Below are 21,563 nucleotides of genomic sequence, written 5' to 3'. Positions count from 1 at the left end.
TTGAAGCTATTTGGGTGATTGTTGATAGATTGACGAAATCGGCTCATTTCATTCCGATCAGAATGGATTATCCGTTAGAGAGATTAGCCGAGTTGTATATTGAGAAGATTGTAAGTTTGCATGGTATTTCGTCTAGTATTGTTTCGGACAGAGATCCTAGATTTACATCGAAGTTCTGGGAAGGTTTGCAGAGAGCTTTGGGAACTAAGCTGAGATTGAGTTCTGCATATCATCCGCAGACTGATGGTCAGACTGAGAGGACGATTCAGTCATTAGAGGATCTTTTGAGGGCTTGTGTTTTGGAAAAAGGAGGTGATTGGGATTGTTATTTGCCTTTGATTGAGTTTACCTACAACAATAGTTTTCATTCGAGCATTGGTATGGCACCGTTTGAAGCTTTGTATGGTAGGAGATGTCGGACGCCTTTATGTTGGTATGAGTCCGGTGAGAGTGTTGTGGTTGGACCGGAGATTGTTCAACAGACTACAGACAAGATTAAGATGATTCAGGAGAAGATGAGAATTGCTCAGAGTCGTCAGAAGAGTTATCATGATAAGAGGAGGAAGTCACTTGAGTTCCAAGAGGGAGATCATGTGTTTCTTCGTGTTACTCCGATAACTGGTGTTGGTCGAGCTTTGAAGTCGAAGAAGTTGACACCTCGATTTATTGGTCCTTATCAGATTTTAGAGAGGATAGGGGAGGTAGCCTATCGTATCGCTTTACCGCCGTCACTTGCGAATTTGCATGAGGTTTTTCATGTGTCTCAGTTGAGGAGGTACATTCATGATCCGTCGCATGTAGTCCAAGTAGATGATGTACAGGTGAGAGATAACCTGACTGTTGAAACATCACCTATGAGGATTGAGGATCGAGAGTTGAAGCAGTTGCGGGGTAAAGAGATTGCCTTGGTGAAGGTAGCTTGGGGAGGACCAGCAGGTGGCAACGTGACTTGGGAACTGGAGAGTAAGATGAAGGAGTCTTACCCAGAGTTGTTCGCTTGAGGTATGTTTTCGAGGACGAAAACTCTTTTAGTGGGGGAGAGTTGTAACACCCCGATAATAATAAAATAATTATTTAAATTGAGTTAATAATTTATTTATTAATTTAATTAAATAATTGGAAATTTTATTATTATTATTTTTGGATTATTATTATTATTCGGAAAATATATATATTTTGGAAATAAGAGAAAGAATCCCATTTGGTAAAAAGAAAGTTTCACGTGAAAACAGAGAACGATCGTGAAAGAGGAAAAGGGCAAAGAGACAGAGCAAGGGCTGAAGGTTGAAGAGAGAAAAGCTTGGAGCTCAAAGATTCGTCGAATTAACTCAGGTAAGGGGGTTTATCGTCGATTAATGGGTATTATGGGATAATATGTGATGGGTAGTGATAAGCCGTTAATTTGACCCTAATTGGGATTATTGATGCTGAAGAATTATGTTGGATAAATTGTATTTAGACTGTAATTGATTCTGTGTTTGGGTTAGTTGTGAAATTCCGAACGTATAGCTTTTTACGGAATCGGAATCGGAGGTCCGGAAGTCCTCCAACGGCGGAAAATGCGGAGAATTCTGCATTCTGCCTTGTGTTAGCGCAGGAACTGTTGTTTTGTCTGCGTTAACCGGTTAACCCAGGGTGTTAACCGGTTAACACTGTTATGAATTGTGAAATTGGTGCTGTTTTGCCTGCGTTAACCGGTTAACCCAGGGCGTTAACCGGTTAACACTGTTAAGTTTTGGGCAGTGAGCGTGTTTTGCCTGCGTTAACCGGTTAACCCAGGGCGTTAACCGGTTAACACTGTTGCAGAGTGGAAAAATTGGCTTTTTAATGTTGTGTACATAATTGAGAGTTGGCCTATGTTGGCGTATGATGTAATAGGGATTATTCCCGCTGTTTTGAGCAGTATAGGTATTAGTGGAGTGTGCTAATGCTGTGTTTAATTGATTTACATGATAATGATGTGTTGATACATGTGTTGATGATGTATGATGATATGCATAATGCTATGAATGTATATATTATGCATGTATTGGTAAATGGACTGTTGTATGGCTTAGAGTGTGAGCATATGTCCATTGTGAATTGTTGTTGATGCTGCATTGCTAGATGATTAGCGTGCATAGCATAGCCTTCGGGGCTGTAGCTAATTCCCATGGTGAGGAATTAGTGAGTGAATCATTGTGGATTTGTTGTTGATGTTTGCATGCTAGATGATTAGTGTGCATAGTCTAGCCTTCGGGGCTGTAGCTAATTCCCATGGTGAGGAATTAGTGAGTGAGTCACTAGGTCTCAAATGAGTGGGACTAGTGAGCTTAGTAGCCGTATCTGGAGGGATCGGTGAGCTTGAACTATATGTTCAAGAATAGTCGGTACCGCATGTGTGGAGTCTCATTGCATAATGTATGTATGGCGTATAATATGAATGGATGTATTCCAATATTATACGTGTGTTTGAGTTGTTGTGGAGTATGATTTGAGATTATACTTGTGTTTTATGTTGATGTTGAGCTGATGTGCTGTTACTGATTGTATGTTGCGATTAGGGTGATTAATGTGTTAAATTGCTTAACATGACATTATGTTCTATAATACTTATTATATTGATTGAGGAACTCACCCTTACAACTATTTTTCAGGTAACGAGAAATGAGTTGAGTAGAAGCGAATGCTTGGAGTCTAGTGTAGTCTCCTTAGTGGGTCGTGCTCTGATAGATGTAACATCGGGATGGGATATTTACCTTGTTGAATAATTTACATGTGAATGTTACATGTTTTACATGATTGAGGAGATCTCTATCCGTTGCGTTTTATGCAAATGTTTATGTTTTGAATTAATAAAAGAGCATGACCGTTATATGGTTGAATGTTGTGAATATTATGTGTGACACTCTTGAATGGCATAATTACTCTGAATTGTTATATGTTTATTATTTTTTTTATTAAATATTTGGGGTATTTTAGAAGGGTGTTACACCATGAACCTGAACCTGAACCTGTCTAAGTACCATGAACCATGAAGTTCAGTACCATGAACCTCTCTAAACATATCAGATTTTTAAATTTAACCTTAAAACGTTATGCTCACAAAGTAGGGCTATTGAACATTGTATGACAAAACAAGAATAACTGAACTTGGATCATGTTCAATAGTTTAAAAGGAAGGGATGCAGTTTAGAGAATAAATTGAAATAATAATTCTAAAGAGGTGTTTAACAAATTAAGAGCCTTATAAACTAAGAAAACTCAACTAAAATTCAATTAAGGAAGCTGGGAAAAATTATGTAGAATATAGTTACAAAGTTGAGGGGAACATCTTTTATGAGTAAATCTTGACATAAATATGAGTTAAGTCTAACTTTATCCTTACATTGGCTTGTGAGTATAAATATATTCAAGTAATGTCTCATCCGATTTGGTACTCTACTCTCACCATAAATTATTTACATGCTTAATCCAATATCTTGAAGAAGTTTCAAGTCAACAATCTATAATCAGGAATTTGAGGAGGTTTGAGTAATGGTGCCAGAGTGCAAGTGGAAAAATTCAACTAAAATGAATTTTCAAAAGTGCACTAGCAGATATAATTAATCTTTCTAACATCACTTACAGTTACATTTTCAGTTAGCACAAAAAAAACTTTAAAAATACCGTATATGCAGCCTATATTGCATAATGAAAAACACAGTTCAATTTGGATATTGAAGGGAAAATAACTCCTTTGAAGACCTCCTCTTCACTCATATATGCAGTCAGACTTTAGCTTTCAAAGATCGATCTAAAACAATCAAGTATTATGCACAAATCAAGTTTTAAAGTTAAATGGAAAATCAAAAAGAATAATCCAATGCACAAATATAATACACTTACAATTACCTTGATCCACCTTATTGAAAAACTTGTTAAGACCAAGTAATATCTCGGATTCTGCAAATATGAATTAGTTTTGAGATGGAAGAAACTTCATTTGAACTATAACTTACAAACTATATTGCATAATGAAAAGCACAGTTCAACCTCGATAATGAAAAGCACAGTTCAACCTCGATATTGAAGAGAAAATAAATCCTTTGAGGACTCCTTTTCACTCATATATGTCGTCAGTATTCAGTTTTCAAAGATCTGTTAGATGAAGGCGACTTATTTAGAGGGAGTGAATAGATTTCAAGTTTTAAAAAAATTACATTTGAAAATTTTAACGGCTAGCGGAAATAACCATGATCGAATAGTCTAAACCGAACTGCTATCGAAAAGGCTGGATATGTGTATATAGAATCAAGTTATAATAATGAGAACAAATTGATCAATATACTTTTAACAACAATCACTTGAATGCAACAATAAAAGTGAATTCTATTTCCAATGACAAAATACACAAAAACACAATTTAGGCAAATTATCGAACATCTTGTTTGCAATCAACTTCGTTTAGAATTTTGTATGGTTTTGTTGATTTACAAATCCAACCACAATCTAATAGATTGTAATCAACTCAACAAAATCTTTTTCAAAAGGTTATCAAAAAGTTTAACAAAACGTATTGATCGCACAATCGACGAATTCAACAATTTGCAAATTACTTTGCAAGGATTAGTTTAGGCAGTTCCCCAAACGGCATCGTTATGAGTATGTATGCCCTTAATTCAAACTCGATTGAGATAATGAAAATTAACCTTACTTTGCAAACGTGGTTTACAAGAGAAATGTAGCAATACAACCCCATAAACCATATGTTTGATATTGGTTCTAACACTTTCTCTTCCCTTAATATGAGCTTGAACAAGACACCCAACAATACCAATTTGATCCACTGTCTCACACTACTCCTTTGCAAGAAACCTCGTTCTTCAAATCTTTCACTCGATCGAAACCAAATTGTAAATTATTGTCACCTAAGATTTACCAAGATAATCCAACATCTCACGCTACTCCTTACAAGAAACCCCTGTTCTTCAAAGTTTTCACTCGATCGAATCCAAATTGCATAATCTTGTCCAAAACCTTCAAATCTTCAAATGATCTTGAAGGAAAACCCCAGCTTGATTTTCTTATTTGAAACCCCAAAGATTTTCAACCCAGTTTACAATTCAACAATCTAAAGTGGATGTTATAAACACTGATTCTATATGGCACCCAAACAAAAAATGATTATGTGTAGTTTGTTTATGTGTATGCATAGAACATGGTTAAAGATGAAGAGAAATCCTTGTATATTCCTGGTTTCGTTTATGGTTTTCCACCACCTCATGAAAAAGATGCATGTATGAGGTATATATATGTATCTAAGTTGGAGGCAAAAAAGGAATGCAAGAGGTTTAGAAAAAATGCAAAAACTTTAAGATTTTTAATGCATGTGCAGACCTATGTAAGTCATGTGTTGACACATTCGAAGCATGTGTCGACCTGTATAATTCATGTGTCGACTCATAGAAGCAAATTTTCTTCTATGTGTCGACCTGAAACCACTCCACAGGAGGCACATCAAACAGAAGCCACGAGCTTTAAAATTGAACTATATGTGTCGACTCATGGAAGAATTTTTTTCTTTTATGTGTTAAACTGAAATGTTTTATGTGTCGACTCATGCATACAGAAGCCACGACCTTTAAAAATGATCCACATGTGTCAACTCATAGCATGTATGTCTTGACACATAGACTTTTTTTCACATAAAAAACAGTTTTTGATGCATGAAATCTTTTCTAATTCATTTCTAAGTTTTCTAATACTAAGAGCCACATTTAGACTCATAGAATATCTTCCAATATACATAAATGCTAAAATATTCTAGTTTTGACATCACACAAAATATTTCTAATAGGAAGTGCACTCACAAGATCAATCCAAAGCAATAAAGTATTATGCACAAAATCAATTTCAAAGTTCGACGGAAAATCAAAAAGAACAATCTAATGCACAAATTACAGTTTCAGATAATACACTTACAATTACGTCGATCCATTCCACTTTGACTTTGATCCATTCCACTTTGACCTTGTTGAAAACCTTGTTAAGAACATGTAACAACCTTGTTGAAAACCTAAATCAAAATAGGTAAAATTCCACAAAGAAAATAAAGTTAACTAAATAAAACATTGTTCAAAAGTAATTAAAAACAAGAGTGAGATAACTGAGAGAAAGAGAGAGAGAGAGAGAGAGAGAGAGAGAGAGAGAGAGTACTAAGAGATTCATCGAAACAACAACAATATAAGCACAAAAAACACAAACCCTAATCACATGTAGAGTGAGAGAATCGGTTCAAAGCATTTAATCATCTGTAAAAAAATAATCATCACAAACTCTAAATTAAAAACCTTAGATTCATAAACCCTAATTAAAAAATCCTAGCTAAGAGTGATAGAACTGAGTGTGTGTGATAATATTAGAGAGAATCTTCGATCAAATAGTGAAGCGCTAGAATGAGAGAGTGAGAGAAGTGAGAGAACGAGAGAGTGAGAGAATCTGGGAAGGGAACAACAAGAGAGTGAGATAAGTGAGAACAAGAGGAATTCAATCTGAGGTGTTACCCCCCCCCCCCCCCCCCCCCACACACACACACACTTGATAAAACACGTGCATTTCTTCGTTGGACGGGCCTAGGTACTTGCGGGTCTATTTTTTGGTATCTGGCCCGCCCTTACAAACCCCCTTTAATCCGGTTTGGTAACTCGCTTGGCCCGTTGGGCTGATCCAACTCGCCTAATTACCTTTTTTTCGGGTTTCACAAGGTTGGGTCGGGTGGACGATTTATGTCCACCCCTAATCAGAAGCATTGAAGATACAAGATTGAGGACATTGGTTATGTGCTCACTAATTATTATTTCTTTGAGACAATAATAATTTATCATACTTCTTGTATAAGATATTCTCATTCTAAAATTTGTTGTACAACATTTTTTCATTGAAAAAAACTTGTTTAAGTTTTGAATTTTTTTTAGTATCATGATTAAAAATCAATATGTCATTAACGTATAATAAGATATTAATAAAAACATCGTCAAAAAAATTTCACTAACACACAATGGTCATTAGTAGTCTTACCTTAACCATTCTTTTATATGAGAGAATTGAACTTTTTGTACCATCGTTGTGGGATTTAGTTGAGGCTATACAAATTATTCTTCAAACTACAAACAAGCTCTACTTTCCTTTGAATTTAAAACCCTCATGTTGCTACATATAGATATTTTTTATCAAAATCATCATGAAGGAACACAATCTTCACATTGTTCAACCTTTAAGTTTAAATTAGCTACTAATTCAAGCACGACTCGAGGAGAAGTCATATTCACCACAAGTGAGAGAATTTCTTTAAAATCAATGTCCTCCCTTTGATTAAATATTTTAACAACCAATATTTGTTTGTATATTGGTTGAGATTTATTTCTTTAGGTTTTATCTTGTATACCCATTTGCTATTGAGAGTTCTTCTTCCTTTAAACAATTTCACCAACTCAAATTGTGATTCTCATTATATGAATTTATCTCTTTTTGCACGAAATTCAACCATTTTTTAACAATCTCTCTCTCTCTCTCTCTCTCTCTCTCTCTCTCTCTCTCTCTCTCTCTCTCTCTCTCTCTCTCTCTCTCTCTCTCTCTCTCTCTCTCTCTCTCTCTCTCTCTCTCTCTCTCTCTCTCTCTCTCTCTCTCTCTCTCTCTCTCTCTCTCTCTCTCTCTCTCTCTCTCTCTCTCTCTCTCTCTCTCTCTCTCTCTCTCTCTCTCACTCACTCACAATCTCAATTCCCTTCTTTTTTTTTTCCAAAATCATAGATGCTTTGCGGAAGCTTTAGTGGTGAAAATAGTTATTAAAAAGAAACTACACAATTTGAAAGTTTGAACAATATGTGAATAAAGTTTCAACAATTCAAGTAAGAAATTTGAAGTGTTTTGAATTAACTAAATAATAAACAATCAAGAATTACAATGTAACATCTTAATTAACAAAATATCCTTAAGAAAACTCAATCTAATAGGACCTCTCACTTTTTACCGAACCTTACTAAGCTGATATGCTTATATCTCTAATATAAACAAACATTTAAGAAGGAATTGTTATGAATAATGGATGATTATTTCGCTATAATTTTTTTTTATTTGTAATAATTTGTATTGATTAGTAAGAAGACAATTTCTTCACAAAGAATATTATACACTTTTTTCCTTTATTAAAATTCTTCTTTATTTTTTTTTTTTAATAAAATATATTTTTATAACATCAAGAGATGAGGGTTATAAATAACATAATTATAAATATTTATAAATAAGTGAATTTTATATTAATTTTTTATTTATTCCATATATCCTATAAATAAAATTCATGAAATTTCAAAATTAACATTTAGTATGGAAATAATACAATACACTGTACTCTTTTTTTTTTCTTTTTCTATTCTATTATTTTGTTTGTGTAGTTTCATAACACTATTATCAATATTATTATTTGATTGATTATAAATAAATGTATTGAGCTAATACATTTCTTAAATAATTTGTAAACATTTAAAATTTCAATATATATATATATATATATATATATATATATATATATATATATATATATATATATATATATATATATATATATATATATATGATGATACATGAACGTAATAGGAAAATATATGATAAATAAAAAATTTCATTAAAAAAATAAAAAGAGGTTAAAATGAAAATAGTAAGAAATTTGGGATGATTTCTACTCCACGTTCACTTTCACAAAAAACAAACAAAAAAAATCGATATCTCTCTGCGTTTCAAATCTCTTGTCTCATTCACGAGATGTTACCGAAGGGCATTGAATCGTAACAATTCCAATCTTCAAGGGCATTTTGTTCCAAAGAAATGCCAATGTTACCTCATCACACTCAAATCACAACGGGACAGGCACGACAATTATTATATTCTCATTCATTATTATTTTATTCAGATTCGTTTTTATATCATTTTTTTATTCTTTTGCTTTTTATCTTTTTAGGTTTTCCTAATCAAATCGGTTCTGTACATATAAAGTTCCGTTTTCAGGTATTTACTCAAATTCTATCAGATCTATTCAATTGAATTGATCTCAAATGCCTAATCTTTATCAGAGAATTAAACCGGTTGTTATTGAAATGATCAATGTAACGAAATTTTGTTCCACGTTAAATGCTTAATTAATTAACTAATTCAGATTAAGATTTACAATTATAAATTAATTAATTATATTCAGATTTATTATCTGTGTATGTATCCTCTAGATTCCATTGTGAATTTTATGTTGCTTTTTCTCTATTTCCCTTCTATGGATCTATCTGTGATAAAAATTGACTCGGGTTGAATTGATTCTCGATTTGTAAAGTTGGTTCTATTTGAATTGAAGGTAAAATGATTTTACTTTTAGAGAAATATTTGAAAAAATGAGTTGATCATATTAAAAATCAATGGTTACTTGATCCAGTGATGTTTGGTGTTGGACTGGGTAGAGGATCGCGGTTGGATTTCCTGCAATTACAGTCGAAATGGGGTTGAAATCATCTGATGTCAGAATTGACTTCTAAATCATATATATATATATATATATATATATATATATATATATATATATATATATATATATATATATATATATATATATATATATATAAAGTTGTTAATTGTTCTACTTTATGACTCTTTAATTACTGTCCCCTTGACCTTCTTTATGTATAGTATTTGATTTTTTGGTACTCATAAGTGAACTTTGAATGGAAATTTCGGAATGCACAGGTCCCTTTCTGTTTGAAAAATGACAGTTTGTTTAATAAATTAAGAAAAGAACAAATGATAAATAGTTTTTAAAGATTATCTTTATGTAAAGGGTTTGAACATGGGAATTTAAGATCCTGTTTTTTCAAATTTGCAAATGAATAAATGTGAGAAGTGGACATGTGCCTAAACCTAAGCCAGACACATCCACCATCGTGGATAAACAATTACTATACGCTGTTTGCATGCAATGGGTCAGGGCATGATGCAAACCTTGTCAATATCTCAGTACTTTTTTAAAAACGTCATCTTTCAAAAAAGAGTGATTAAAAAAATCTAAGTTGCTTTTGAAAACCTTGAGATACTGTCTGTTTGCTCCTTTGGATCCTCTTTCAAAAATTTGTTATCAGTGCATAGTGACTGCTGTAGCTAATTTTCCGTTGACTGATTTATTTCCTACTTTTGAATGGTTGTTAACGGTAATTATAAGTGATATAATATTAATCGATTTTTCTTCTGGTTATTCGAATATGTAGATGAAATGAAAGTGAACATGAGTCTAGTTGTTACAACATGATAATCAATTTAAGTGCAGACTTACAATGCCATGTACTTGGATACATTATTTCAAAATGACATTTGGTTTGTCGTATTTATATTCATTTCTCAATTTCAGGATTCTTAGTCATTTGTGGAGACAAGGTCCAGTTCCTTAATCAGGATTTCCTTCTAAATGTAGCATTGCTTGTAGTCCCATTGTAAAAGATGATAAATTACCATTCAATGGAATCAATCAAGATCGTTGACACTCTAATTGATCCCGAAAATGCTGAAGAACTCAAAAGAACCAAATCAGGTGTAGATTTTTGCTTATATAAAATTATACGCATGTACCGCACATGAATTCTGGAATACTCTATTGGCCTATAAGATTGCCATGAGACCAATCATTTGGCTTCAGAATAGAAAAGAATGATTGATTACTTAAAAGCTCTGTTAGAGTGTTTATAAGAGTTATTAAAACTTTTATGGGCTTATTAGGGGAAAGAACTGGCTTAGCTATCATATAGAAGGATGGTTACTTGTAGAACAAGCAACTTGTCCTTATGAATAAATAATTAAACTTATGTAGTGAAAGAACAAAAATGCGGTAACTTTGAAATCCGATTGTGTTCTTACGAATTAAACTATTGAAGTGAAAAGGGGATGAGTTGCTTAGGAGCTATGAAGCACGGACACAAACACCAGACACGACACCAATACTGATACGTTGACATTAGTATTTGAAAAAATGAATAAGTGACGTTGTCGGTGTCGGTGTTTGACACGGGCACGCCTTTCTTCAAAGGTGTCGGTGCTACAGAGCTTAGAAGTAATGTTGCATATTGAGACCTACTTAAGTAATCCAATTGGTAATGTTTTTACTAATATTGTTGTAGTTAAGAAATCTTAACACTTATATTTGTAGTCTTTGCACTTCACTTCTTGTTTTGAAATATTTGGGATTTATTAATGAAAATGTATATCATGATTTCCCATTTTATGCAGATATTGAGACCAAAATCACAAAAATCCAGAAGCTCATTAAGAATGAAAACCAAAGCAAAACAGCTACAAATTCGAGACGTTCCAAAAAAGAGACAGAACTTATGGGACTAACTGAGGACTTATACAAGCAGTACCAATCACTTTCTGCACAGTATGATAATGTTATTGGGAAAGTGGTTTCTCCCACAAGACACAAGGCTTCAGCGTCTTCGTCTGACTCAGAATCCGAGTACTTTTCCTCCGAGGAAGTAGATGGTATTAATAAGAGAAGGTCAGAAAAAGGAAAAAAGTATTTATCTGACACTGTTAAGCAGGAACCTGATAGGGGTGATGATAGTAACAAGGTGAAGGATTCTAACGAAAATATTGCCGATGCAAGTGAAGGTCTTAAGGCTGAAGCGTCGGGTGAGGCAAGTGGAAGACAATTGGATTCACTAATGGAAGAGATGAGGAGCTTGAGCAACCATAAAACAAATCTAGAACTTCAAATTGATAGCCAAGCAAATGAAGTTAAACAGCTAAGTGTAAAGAATACTGAGCTACAGAACCATGTCACGGAACTTGAATCGTTGTTGAAAGAGAAACAAGGTGCGGTATCTAACCTGGAGGTGAAACTCAATAACAGTGAGGAACAAGCAAAGTCCAACATTGTAAAATTGATGGCACAAGTCAATGAACTTATACTTGAGACCAAATCTCTGACGACTCAGAAAGATGAGATGGAAGAAAAAATAAAATGCGATAAAAATGAAGCATCTGTCGGAAGAGAGGAGTTGATGGAGAAGCTTAACGGTATGCAGCAAAAATTAGATTCTCTAGAGAATTTGAACAAAGAATTAGAAACTCAGATGGAAGGAAAACGCGATAAAAATGAAGCATCTATCGAAAGAGAGGAGTTGATGGAGAAGCTTAACGGTATGCAGCAAAAACTAGATTCTCTAGAGAATATGAACAAAGAATTAGAAACTCAAAGAGAGGAGTTGATGGAGAAGCATAACGGTATGCAGCAAAAATTAGATTCTCTAGAGAATCTGAACAAAGAATTAGAAACTCAAAGAGAGGAGTTGATGGAGAAGCGTAACGGTATGCAGCAAAAATTAGATTCTCTAGAGAATCTGACCAAAGAATTAGAAACTCAAAGAGAGGCGATGATGGAGAAGCTTAACAGTATGCAGCAAAAAGTAGATTCTCAAGAGAATCTGAACAAAGAATTAGAAACTCAGATGGAAGTAAAAGGGGAAGAAATATCGCAGTACCTAATACAGATAGAAAATTTGAAGGAGAAAATGGCTGAAACTAAATCACTTGAACAGAAAATGATGGAAGAGAAAGAAGTCTTTCTTGCGGAGTTAAAGGACATGGAACTCGAATTGGAAACTCAAAGCAACCAGAAAAATGAGGTAGAAGAACAGTTAAGAGATACAACTTACGAGCTTAAACACATAATGAATGAAAACAAGGCCTTACAGGACAGAAACGATGAACTGAAAGCAGCGATGACACAACGAGGGGAAGAGATAACTAATTTTTTGTTGGAAAATGATAGCGATGAAAATGGAGCTTCTATGGAGATCATGGCTTTAAGAGCTCAAGTTAATGATATGAGACTAGAGTTGGACAGTATGTATGAACAGAAAACCAAATTAGAGCTCCAAATCGAACGAAACCAGAACGAGTATGCAGAAAGCCTAGCAAAGATGGAAAGTGTGAACGCAAAGTTGGCAGCCCAGATAGCTGATCAAGAGAATACCATTGACCGAATAAAAGAGGAGCAAAAGCAAACCGTAATCATGTCGAATAAGTTCAATTTGAATCTGCGGACGGCAGAGAAAAAGATGGAAGAGTTGGCAGAAAAGTTGAGGAAGAAAATGGAAGACAATATCCGCCTATTGCACCAGAGGATCCACGTAGCAGAACAACTGAACAACGAAAACAAAAACAGCTGCAAATTAACAAATATGAGGTACGAGCAAGAGAACAAGACTCTTGCTGAGAAAGTTGCTATTTATGAAGATGATCTAAGAAGGCTTAAAGAAGAATCTAAGGAAGCAACATACTCTCCAGTGGTCGATCAAATGCGGTTTGAATTTGAGGCTGCTCTAAAAGGATTAGACGTAGCAGCTGCAAAACTCGAGGAACACAAAGAATGTGTCATGAGCAATGTCTCTAAAATGCTGTGTGAAATTCAGTTAGCTAAGGATTGGATAAAGAAAATGAACACGGAAATGAAACAACTGAAAGACAATGTGGATTGTCTTACGGCGTTACTGAGTGAAAAAGAAGAGCAGGAGTTGCTTTTGAGAGACAAGGTATGGCATTTAGAAGCCTCGGTGAGCAAAGAAGGAGGAGAGAAACTGAACATGACAAATGCAGTGAACCAACTTGAAAAGAAAGTGGTGAAATTGGAAAAGAATCTGAAAGAGAAAGACGAGGATTTGGACAGTCTTGGAGAGAAAAAGAGGGAAGCAATAAGACAACTATGTTTGGTTGTTGAGTTTCATCGCGACCGTTGTAGCTATCTTGTGAATTTGGTCTCGAATATGAGAAATAATAAGAAGACATGAACATTTTTTTTCTTTTCTGTTTATTGTACATGGAACTATTGGAGGCCAATAGGCCACAATTTTGTAAAATTGAATTTTTTTTCATTCTATTATTATTCTTTTCACTTTAAAAATAGAGTGTAGAAGATACACTTTGACATGCTAATAGTTGTTAGAATATCTCTTTTATTTATTTTGTAGTTAGTTTCATGTTGGTAGGTTGTCAGTTTTTTCTTCTGATTTTAAACCTTCTCTTAGTTATATAGAGAAGTTCTTCTCTTTTGTAAAACCATTCAATTTTGATAATCAATTAAGTAAAGAAAAAGCTCATAACTTTAACCTTTCTATTTCTAAAATGGTAATTGGTGAAATTTCAAGTCACAACTAATTTGTTTGTGGAGAGGTTTATTGCTGAATTAGATGAACAAACTTGTAAATGTAATTTTTGGAACTTAGTAAGGATTATTTGTAGACATTCTAAACTTGTATGTTCAAAATTTACACACTTGCAGTGTAGTTGTTATTTTGGGACTTAGTAGGACCTATAATATTTTGGGACTTAGTATACAATTGTAAAATACAATTTGTTACCAAACTTGTATGTTTACCCATGTATTTAATTTCCTTCATTTGTTTCATTTTCTTTGGTCGTTACATTCTATTTAGGTCCAGTATTTTTGTTTGGATTAGGTAGTTTGTAGGTTCTTCCATTATATTCATATACCAAACACCAATTACACCTATGTGTAGTGTTTGATCTCTTCTAGTTCTGTTGGCTTCCCTCACCAAGTTCATGTCTCCTTAATTGTTTTGGCCTACTAGACCGACGCTTGTATTCAAATTTTGGCCACATACTATCATCATTTATTAGGCTTTTGCACTATCTTTTGTTTCAAGTCATACATAATTTATTTCTCGAGAAGTCCTGTAATAAATTTAAAAAAAAATGTTCTTTTTTGTATTTTTAAAAATCATTTTGATAATTATTATTTTGAACTTATTTTTTATAAATTAAAAGAATAATTTTGATATTGCATAATATAGATATTTATTATTCAAATTTAAAAGATAGTCAAAATCACATATTTTTGAAAAATAAATATCTCAAAATTGATTTGTGAAAAGTTATCTAAAATAATGTTTATTATGTGTCGTCCATAAGGTCTAATACAAAAGATTCAATGGAAAAGAAAAATCAGTAAAGCACAAAGAGTAGATAGACATCTATTTTCTTTAAAGCAGATAATTTCGTCTTCAAGAGCTCTACAGACGATTCAGATCAATCTGACAGTTGACTATGATTCACACCTCACTCCATGCTTTCTATTGAGAATCGTTCCGACTATTTAATAGGAAAAACGCACAATTTCTCAAGTATTCAAAAAAAAAATCTTCCATACATCACTTTTCATTGTCTTACTAACTTGACGATGGAGTGTGTAAGACCCCAATTTTGACCCTAAGATCCCTCATGCAATTTCATCTTAAGCATTAGCATTGGGATTATACATTGGCATCCTCCTTACCCCTTTTCATTGGGTTTGTTTTGGAAGAGATCACCAAGCACTATATGATTGTATCATACTTGTATATTATCATTTTACTAACCAAAATACAAAAAATATGTCTTTGCATTTGCCTAACTTTTTTGTAGGTAAGGCATGATCTCCATTGATCTATCAAGTTCATATCTAGGGTTTGAGACCCTCATGACAAAGAGCACAACCATGGATTGATTCAAGAATGATTATGAGCATCCTATTTGAGTCCCAATGATTACTACATGTCATACTGATCAAGTTTTCTTCAAGAGTTTGGAGGTGATTTGCCTTGGAAATCCTAGTTTGACTGGGTATCTTGAGTAACTTCTCCAACAAGCTATCTCACCAATTGATCAAATTTCTCAAGGGGCACTTCAAAATTCATCATCTTATGCATATATGATCTACCATGATCCTATAAAGTCAAGAGAATTGAAGATTAGCAAGTTGGTTGATGGTGGTTGGCCAGATGAATTCATCTGATCAAAACTGGGTCTCCCTAGACCCTATCTCCTACAATTTTCACCATATGAAAATGATTCCAAGAGAAAACTTACTCTAAATGACATTCCAAACAACGTTCACGTTAAGACCTAGAGCTAGTTTTGCTTTTAAAATCATTTTCTATGTTGAAACATTATAGGGTCTGAAATCAACTTGACATCCCAAACAACTTCCCAAGGCCATAACTTGCTCAATTTTTATGAGATGAAATATTTCCAAGTTGCACAATCAAATTCAATATGCCTACTTCAACTTTGATGTATGGAGTGAGAGCTAATTCAACTTTTATGAGCATGTGATATGAGGCTACATTATAGGTCACTTTTGACCTATACCATTGAACAAGTGATTTTTCCAAACTTCAAAAATGCATAACTCTATCATTTCAAATCCAAATGACATGAAATTGGTGGCCAACTTGAAGGTCTTCTAAAGATCTACAACGTTTATAAAGACACTTTTCTCATTTGAATCTCACATAAAAAGTTAAGTAAGATGGAATATTGAGATATATGGCTTGACACTTAGAAAAAATTTCAACATGTTGAAATTTCCAAACTTCCACCTCAAAATTCATCATGATACAAGCTCCAAATGTAAAAGTGTTTAACATGAAAGTTGTTCCTCTTGATCTAACCTTTCCAAAAAGTCTAAGTTCATCCATTTTGGACAAGAATTACTAGAGCTGCGCATGGCATGAACGTGGTATCATCATTTGCCAAAGATCAAACTTCAAATCTTCACGCACACTTGCCTTGCAATCCAAGTTGATTTCAGACCCTCTTACACTCATTTATGGACCTTAATCAATAATCTCATGGGTCTGCACACGCCTATGCACCCATGCATCATCAATTGTCAATTTTGGAAAGTGAATTTGAAGGTGTAAATATCATGAGCTGCAACTATAAATGGAGACCTCTAGCATCAGAATTGAACACACCTTGCGCGCCAGCTTTGCCCCCTCATTGAAACCCTCTCATTCCAAAGGAAAACCTGATAAATTTCAACTTGAAATTTGAGTTTGAATCTCAACTATTGGAGATTCAAAAACTCCAGGATCCAAAGCCTTGCAACCTCATCAATCACTTCCTGCTAGCTTCTCAAGTGTGATCAGATCGTGTTTGGAGCAAGCAACCTCAAGAATTGCACTGCATTGAAGGTAATTTTTAGAAAACTGCATCTCTTCGATTCTCTCTCAATCTTGCTCAATTCTCTTGATTATTTGGTTGTCTGAAGTCCTACCAATGTAGGCAAGAAGATTAAGTTGCTTAGAGGTCAAATCGAAGCAACTCAGTTGACATACCTCAAATTTCAACTCCTCATATCTTTCTATATGTGAGGAGTTAGTTAAAACTGAGGTGATATTTGTGATCTACACCATTTTACCTTTCAAATCATGTCCTTCTTTTTCATTTTTGTTAAGGTGATGAATGGACCAGTCCAGCCAAGGTCGCCTGAGAAGACGACCGGCGCTTTGCTCCAGCGATGATATGGCGTGGTCCCGAGCCATTGGATGAGTTTAAATTGTTTTAATCATGAGCGTGCGTTTTAATTACCAAGCGTGTGGACCTTTGACTCAGGCGTACCATGGAACGTGCGTTGGTGGCCACTTGATCTGCCACCTCAATTAATTAGGGAGATCAAGTGGTCCACGTTTTTTCTGATTATTTGAATTTCATTTTAATTGCTTTATTTTCATTAATTCATATTAATTTTAATATTGATCCAAAAAATATGAGAGTTTCACCAAAAAATTTCAAATATTTTCCTCTTTCATATTCTGAATTTAAATTATTTTTTGGATCATTATTAATATTTTTTATGATTTAATTGATTTTTCATTTGTTTTTAATTGTTTAAAAATACTTTTAAGTCTTTAAAAAATCTGAAAAAGATTTCTCCAAGGTCCTTTGACCTTGTTTGACCTATGATAAATCTCATGGCCATTTATTTGGTGTTTTGATGAGGTTTTAGGAATTTGACAAACCATATTTAAGTATATGAAGGAGTGTGGTTCGTTCGAGAAATTCCGACCGACCTCTCTATCTATTTCTGAGATGTTTGGATTTTTCAAAACTCTATGGACATGCAGAAGAGATATGCTATTCCCACTTGGACCAAGACATAACTTTACTTGTTAAAATAACAATTAAGGTGAAGCAGAGTCAGGAACAACGAATCCCTTTGTGAAAGAATATTTCAGGAAACCAGGTACTGATAATTCGGAATTTTTGCAGTTTCAGAAAGTGCAAGGTATAGAAACTTTCAAAGAAAGAGTTGTTTTTCAATTTTTCTATCCAAATTGAAGCGATTGTACCCGTATATAATACCGTCGCTACTTACCTGGACAGGGCAACAAACTCTACTTTTACCATTTATAGAGACTTTTTGGGATCTAGTTGTAATACTAAGGAAGAGTCCTAAATGGAAAAAATTTGTATCTATTTTTTCTCATCTACTATACTAGGAATATCCATGAACCCCATTATTGAAATTGCTCAGGATACCCTTTTTTAGCTTTAGCTTATACAATTGATTTCTTAGGTGACCTCTTATCAATGCAATGATTGAAGAAAAAAATGAAAAAAGGATTTGTATTTCGGGTCTTTGTTTGAATCTTTGTTTTAAATAAAATGATCAGACCCAGATTCATTCTCGTTTTTTTATTTCCCGACTTAGTGTGAAATAGAAATATACCTAATTCAATCTTCTTAACACTGAATGAAAGTGAAAGAAATAAGGTGTTAATGCCCCCCTGTTCCAGCAAATCAATCATTTCCAGAAAGGATTCTATGTTTATTTTGGTTTGTTTCGCATTACTTCGTTTTATTTTGTATTTTGTTGAATTATAGATTGGTGATTGGAATGAACAATTTCGAAATCGAAAGGATTAATCAAAAAATTGTTTAAATGCATTATTTTAGTATTTTTAATTGGAATAAATGCCAAATAATTTTGTTGACCAATTGTGATGACTTGTTTATGTTTGACTATTGTTGTTGGGCTTTGATCAAGATTGATTTGACTTTGTCAAATTAATATCATTGGATTTAGGGGATTGGTGGAATGTACATTCCATCTCCCAAAATGAATGAATGATATTAATTTGGTAAAAGTCCTCCTTTGATCAATTTGAGTTTTCATATATTCTCCTCCCTCTTCATCTCCTTCCCATTCTTTATGCATTCATCTCATTTGGCCTATGAGATCTCAAAGTCCTAAAACTAGTTGATTGCAAAATTAACATGAGTATGGATGAGATTAGGCCACACCTTTTGCATATTCTTTTTGTGTGTGGTATGTTTTATGAGCATAGTTCATAATACTATGTCTCCAACATGCATTAACACCAAAATTCTATTGCCCAACCTCAAATAGTTGTGACTTCTACAGAAGTCCAATTACGATTGCTTAACATAGCGCTAAATTTGTGACATAAAAGGCATAACATTCTAGTTAGTGAGATTGTAAGTCTCCCCTCTTTCATGGTATTATGTGGAAACTTGGCCTTTTTTCCTTCCTTTGGAAGATGTCTTAGTTCAAGTATCCATGCTTGTGATAAGTGGGTTGAGTGTTCTCCAAAGAATGTCTAAAAAAATGAAAAGCAAAAGCAAAACCATACTAACTTCTAACCTATTAACTACTAACTTTTAATTTCAAGCCCTTTACTTTAATGCCATTTAATTCTAGCTTTTATACATTTGCCATTATTCATATCATTCTAATTATTTATGTTAATGCAATTTTCACTTTGTCCATTTGGAACATATTGTGTGATATATTTTGTTTATGTATACTTTGTTTATTTGTGTGGTCTTTGACCATTAATGTACATAATAACAACAAAAACCCTAAAAAAAACTTTTGTGTGGACTGTTGGCTTGATCTTGGACAAATGGACTTAGAACTTAGGCAACATTCATATGCTAAAGGACTTTGCCAATGCCAACTTATTGAGAAACCAAGTGCTTGCAATTTGAAACTTCATCTGATACATCATTCAAGATCTCTCTAAGTTCATCTGCAATATGATCATTGTGAAGTTGTTATTTTGAACCTGTGACTTGTGAAATTCATCTGTTACATGGGCTACCTTGAAGAAGATCATGGAATGGATAAGCTTGGATGTGGCCATCTTTATTTGATGCCTTGCTCTTCAAGATAATATAATTGTGCATTTGTGTGTTGCTTGATTCTAAAAATCCAAGGGAATTATGGGTTTCTGTTGACATTCTTGTCTATTGGATTGCTACCCATTTGGTAAGATCTTTTCAACTCTAAACTTTTAATTTTGTACATAGGATAGTCTCTTCATTTTCTCCCCACTTCTTTAATTTCAAAACATCTCCCTCCTTTTTCAAAACCTTCTTTGATTGAACTTATTCTATTCTAAACTTTGACCACTTTTGCAAAAAAGATAGAAACTTTGGCCTTATGCCATTGCATTTTCAAACTTCTTTTCTTAAATCAAACTTGTAAATAAACTTAACTATACTTGACTTAAACTTTCAAAAAGCCAAAAAGAACTAACTCATTCAAACCATTTTTAGGCCTTTGTGCCTTTCAAACTTAATTTTTGTTAAAAGCAATGCATCCATTTTGAAATTTGTATCACGAACTACGAGGTTTTGATCCCTCATTTTTATGTTGGTACGTAGGCACAAGACCGAAGGTCTTGCCAAATACAAAAATATAATTAATGAATTCTTTTCTCATCCCCTCATTCTATTTAAACATCACTTTATACCAAATACATATGCACACAAAAAGGGCTCCCTAGGAGTACCTAGGACACTTTGGGTGCTAACACCTTCCCTCTGTGTAACCAACCCTCTTACCTGTAATCTCTGACATTTTATTAGTTTTGATTTGAAAACTTCTTACTTTTGGGTTTTGTTCGTACTTTTTCCCTTTTCCCTGGAAACAATAAAAGCGCGGTGGCGACTCTTGTTATTTGATCTCTAGCTTATCCCTAGCCTGATGATCATGAATTTACCGCTACAGAGTGCTAACCTTGTATGGGATCTTTTTATCCACCATATCGGAAGCTCAAGTCCACCGTAGCAAACACTACTTCAGAATTTACCGAACAATTTTGGTTTCACCACAGAACAATGATGATGTATATGGGAATTGAAATCTAACTTTCACGCATTTCCACGTTCATATCTCCTCTGATCTAGTGATCCATGTCTCCTTTCTTAAAAAGTTCAGATATTCGTTTGAATCTCCTCGTCAAGATCTTAACTCTCTTTCTAACAGATCCTTTTTAGATTCATCAACCATGGTGGCGTCCAAAACCAATCAATCATCCATCCAACGACAAATCTGCACTACAATTGTTGTTGAAGTTATTAAAGACTCACCTCCTCTTCCTCAATGTCGCATACGCGAAAAAACAACCGGCGGGAAAAGACACAGAGCCGCCACCGTGCGTTATTTATCCCAAAGGAGGGAAAGGAAACGCTCGAAGTAAACCTAGAAAGGAAAGGAATGGTCTTACGACTAGAGATTGCTAGAATCGGGAGTCGGTTACGCAAGGAGAAGGTATTAGCACCCCTCACGTCTGTCGTACTCGACGGGATCCACGCTCGGAAGAATAGAATAAGGTTGCTGAGAAACTGCTCAAAAACTGCACAAACTGGAATAGAACACAAGTGAAGGAAAACGGAGAAAGCGGACTCGGCAGGATGTCGCATCCTAG

At 34.0% G+C, this 21,563-nt stretch overlaps 1 protein-coding gene across 2 annotated transcripts; it reads left to right on the top strand.

Annotated features, from left to right (window-relative positions):
- The first annotated feature begins 8,712 nt into the window (after positions 1-8,712).
- Positions 8,713-13,916, top strand: LOC127108249 (COP1-interactive protein 1). 2 transcript variants are annotated; one of them, XM_051045690.1, is made up of 4 exons: positions 8,713-8,880; positions 8,972-9,018; positions 10,397-10,576; positions 11,269-13,916. In XM_051045690.1, exons 3-4 carry the CDS (start codon positions 10,486-10,488, stop codon positions 13,830-13,832), a joined length of 2,655 nt encoding a protein of 884 aa, XP_050901647.1. In that variant the 5' UTR covers positions 8,713-8,880; positions 8,972-9,018; positions 10,397-10,485; the 3' UTR covers positions 13,833-13,916. The 2 variants fall into 2 exon arrangements, with proteins under 2 accessions (XP_050901647.1, XP_050901648.1); XM_051045691.1 differs by lacking the exon at positions 8,713-8,880 and having other exon boundaries at positions 8,883-9,018.
- Positions 13,917-21,563: the final 7,647 nt, after the last annotated feature.

This window comes from Lathyrus oleraceus, chromosome 7, assembly GCF_024323335.1.
Source record: "Lathyrus oleraceus cultivar Zhongwan6 chromosome 7, CAAS_Psat_ZW6_1.0, whole genome shotgun sequence".
Taxonomy (NCBI): Eukaryota; Viridiplantae; Streptophyta; class Magnoliopsida; order Fabales; family Fabaceae; genus Lathyrus; species Lathyrus oleraceus.
This window is presented reverse-complemented; position numbering and strand designations above follow the sequence as displayed.

Coding starts and splice junctions, on each gene's coding strand:
- LOC127108249 (XM_051045690.1), top strand. CDS start 10,486: ATGATAAATTACCATTCAATGGAATCAATCAAGATCGTTGACACTCTA. Junction 10,577..11,268: donor ACTCAAAAGAACCAAATCAG/GTGTAGATTTTT, acceptor CATTTTATGCAG/ATATTGAGACCAAAATCACA.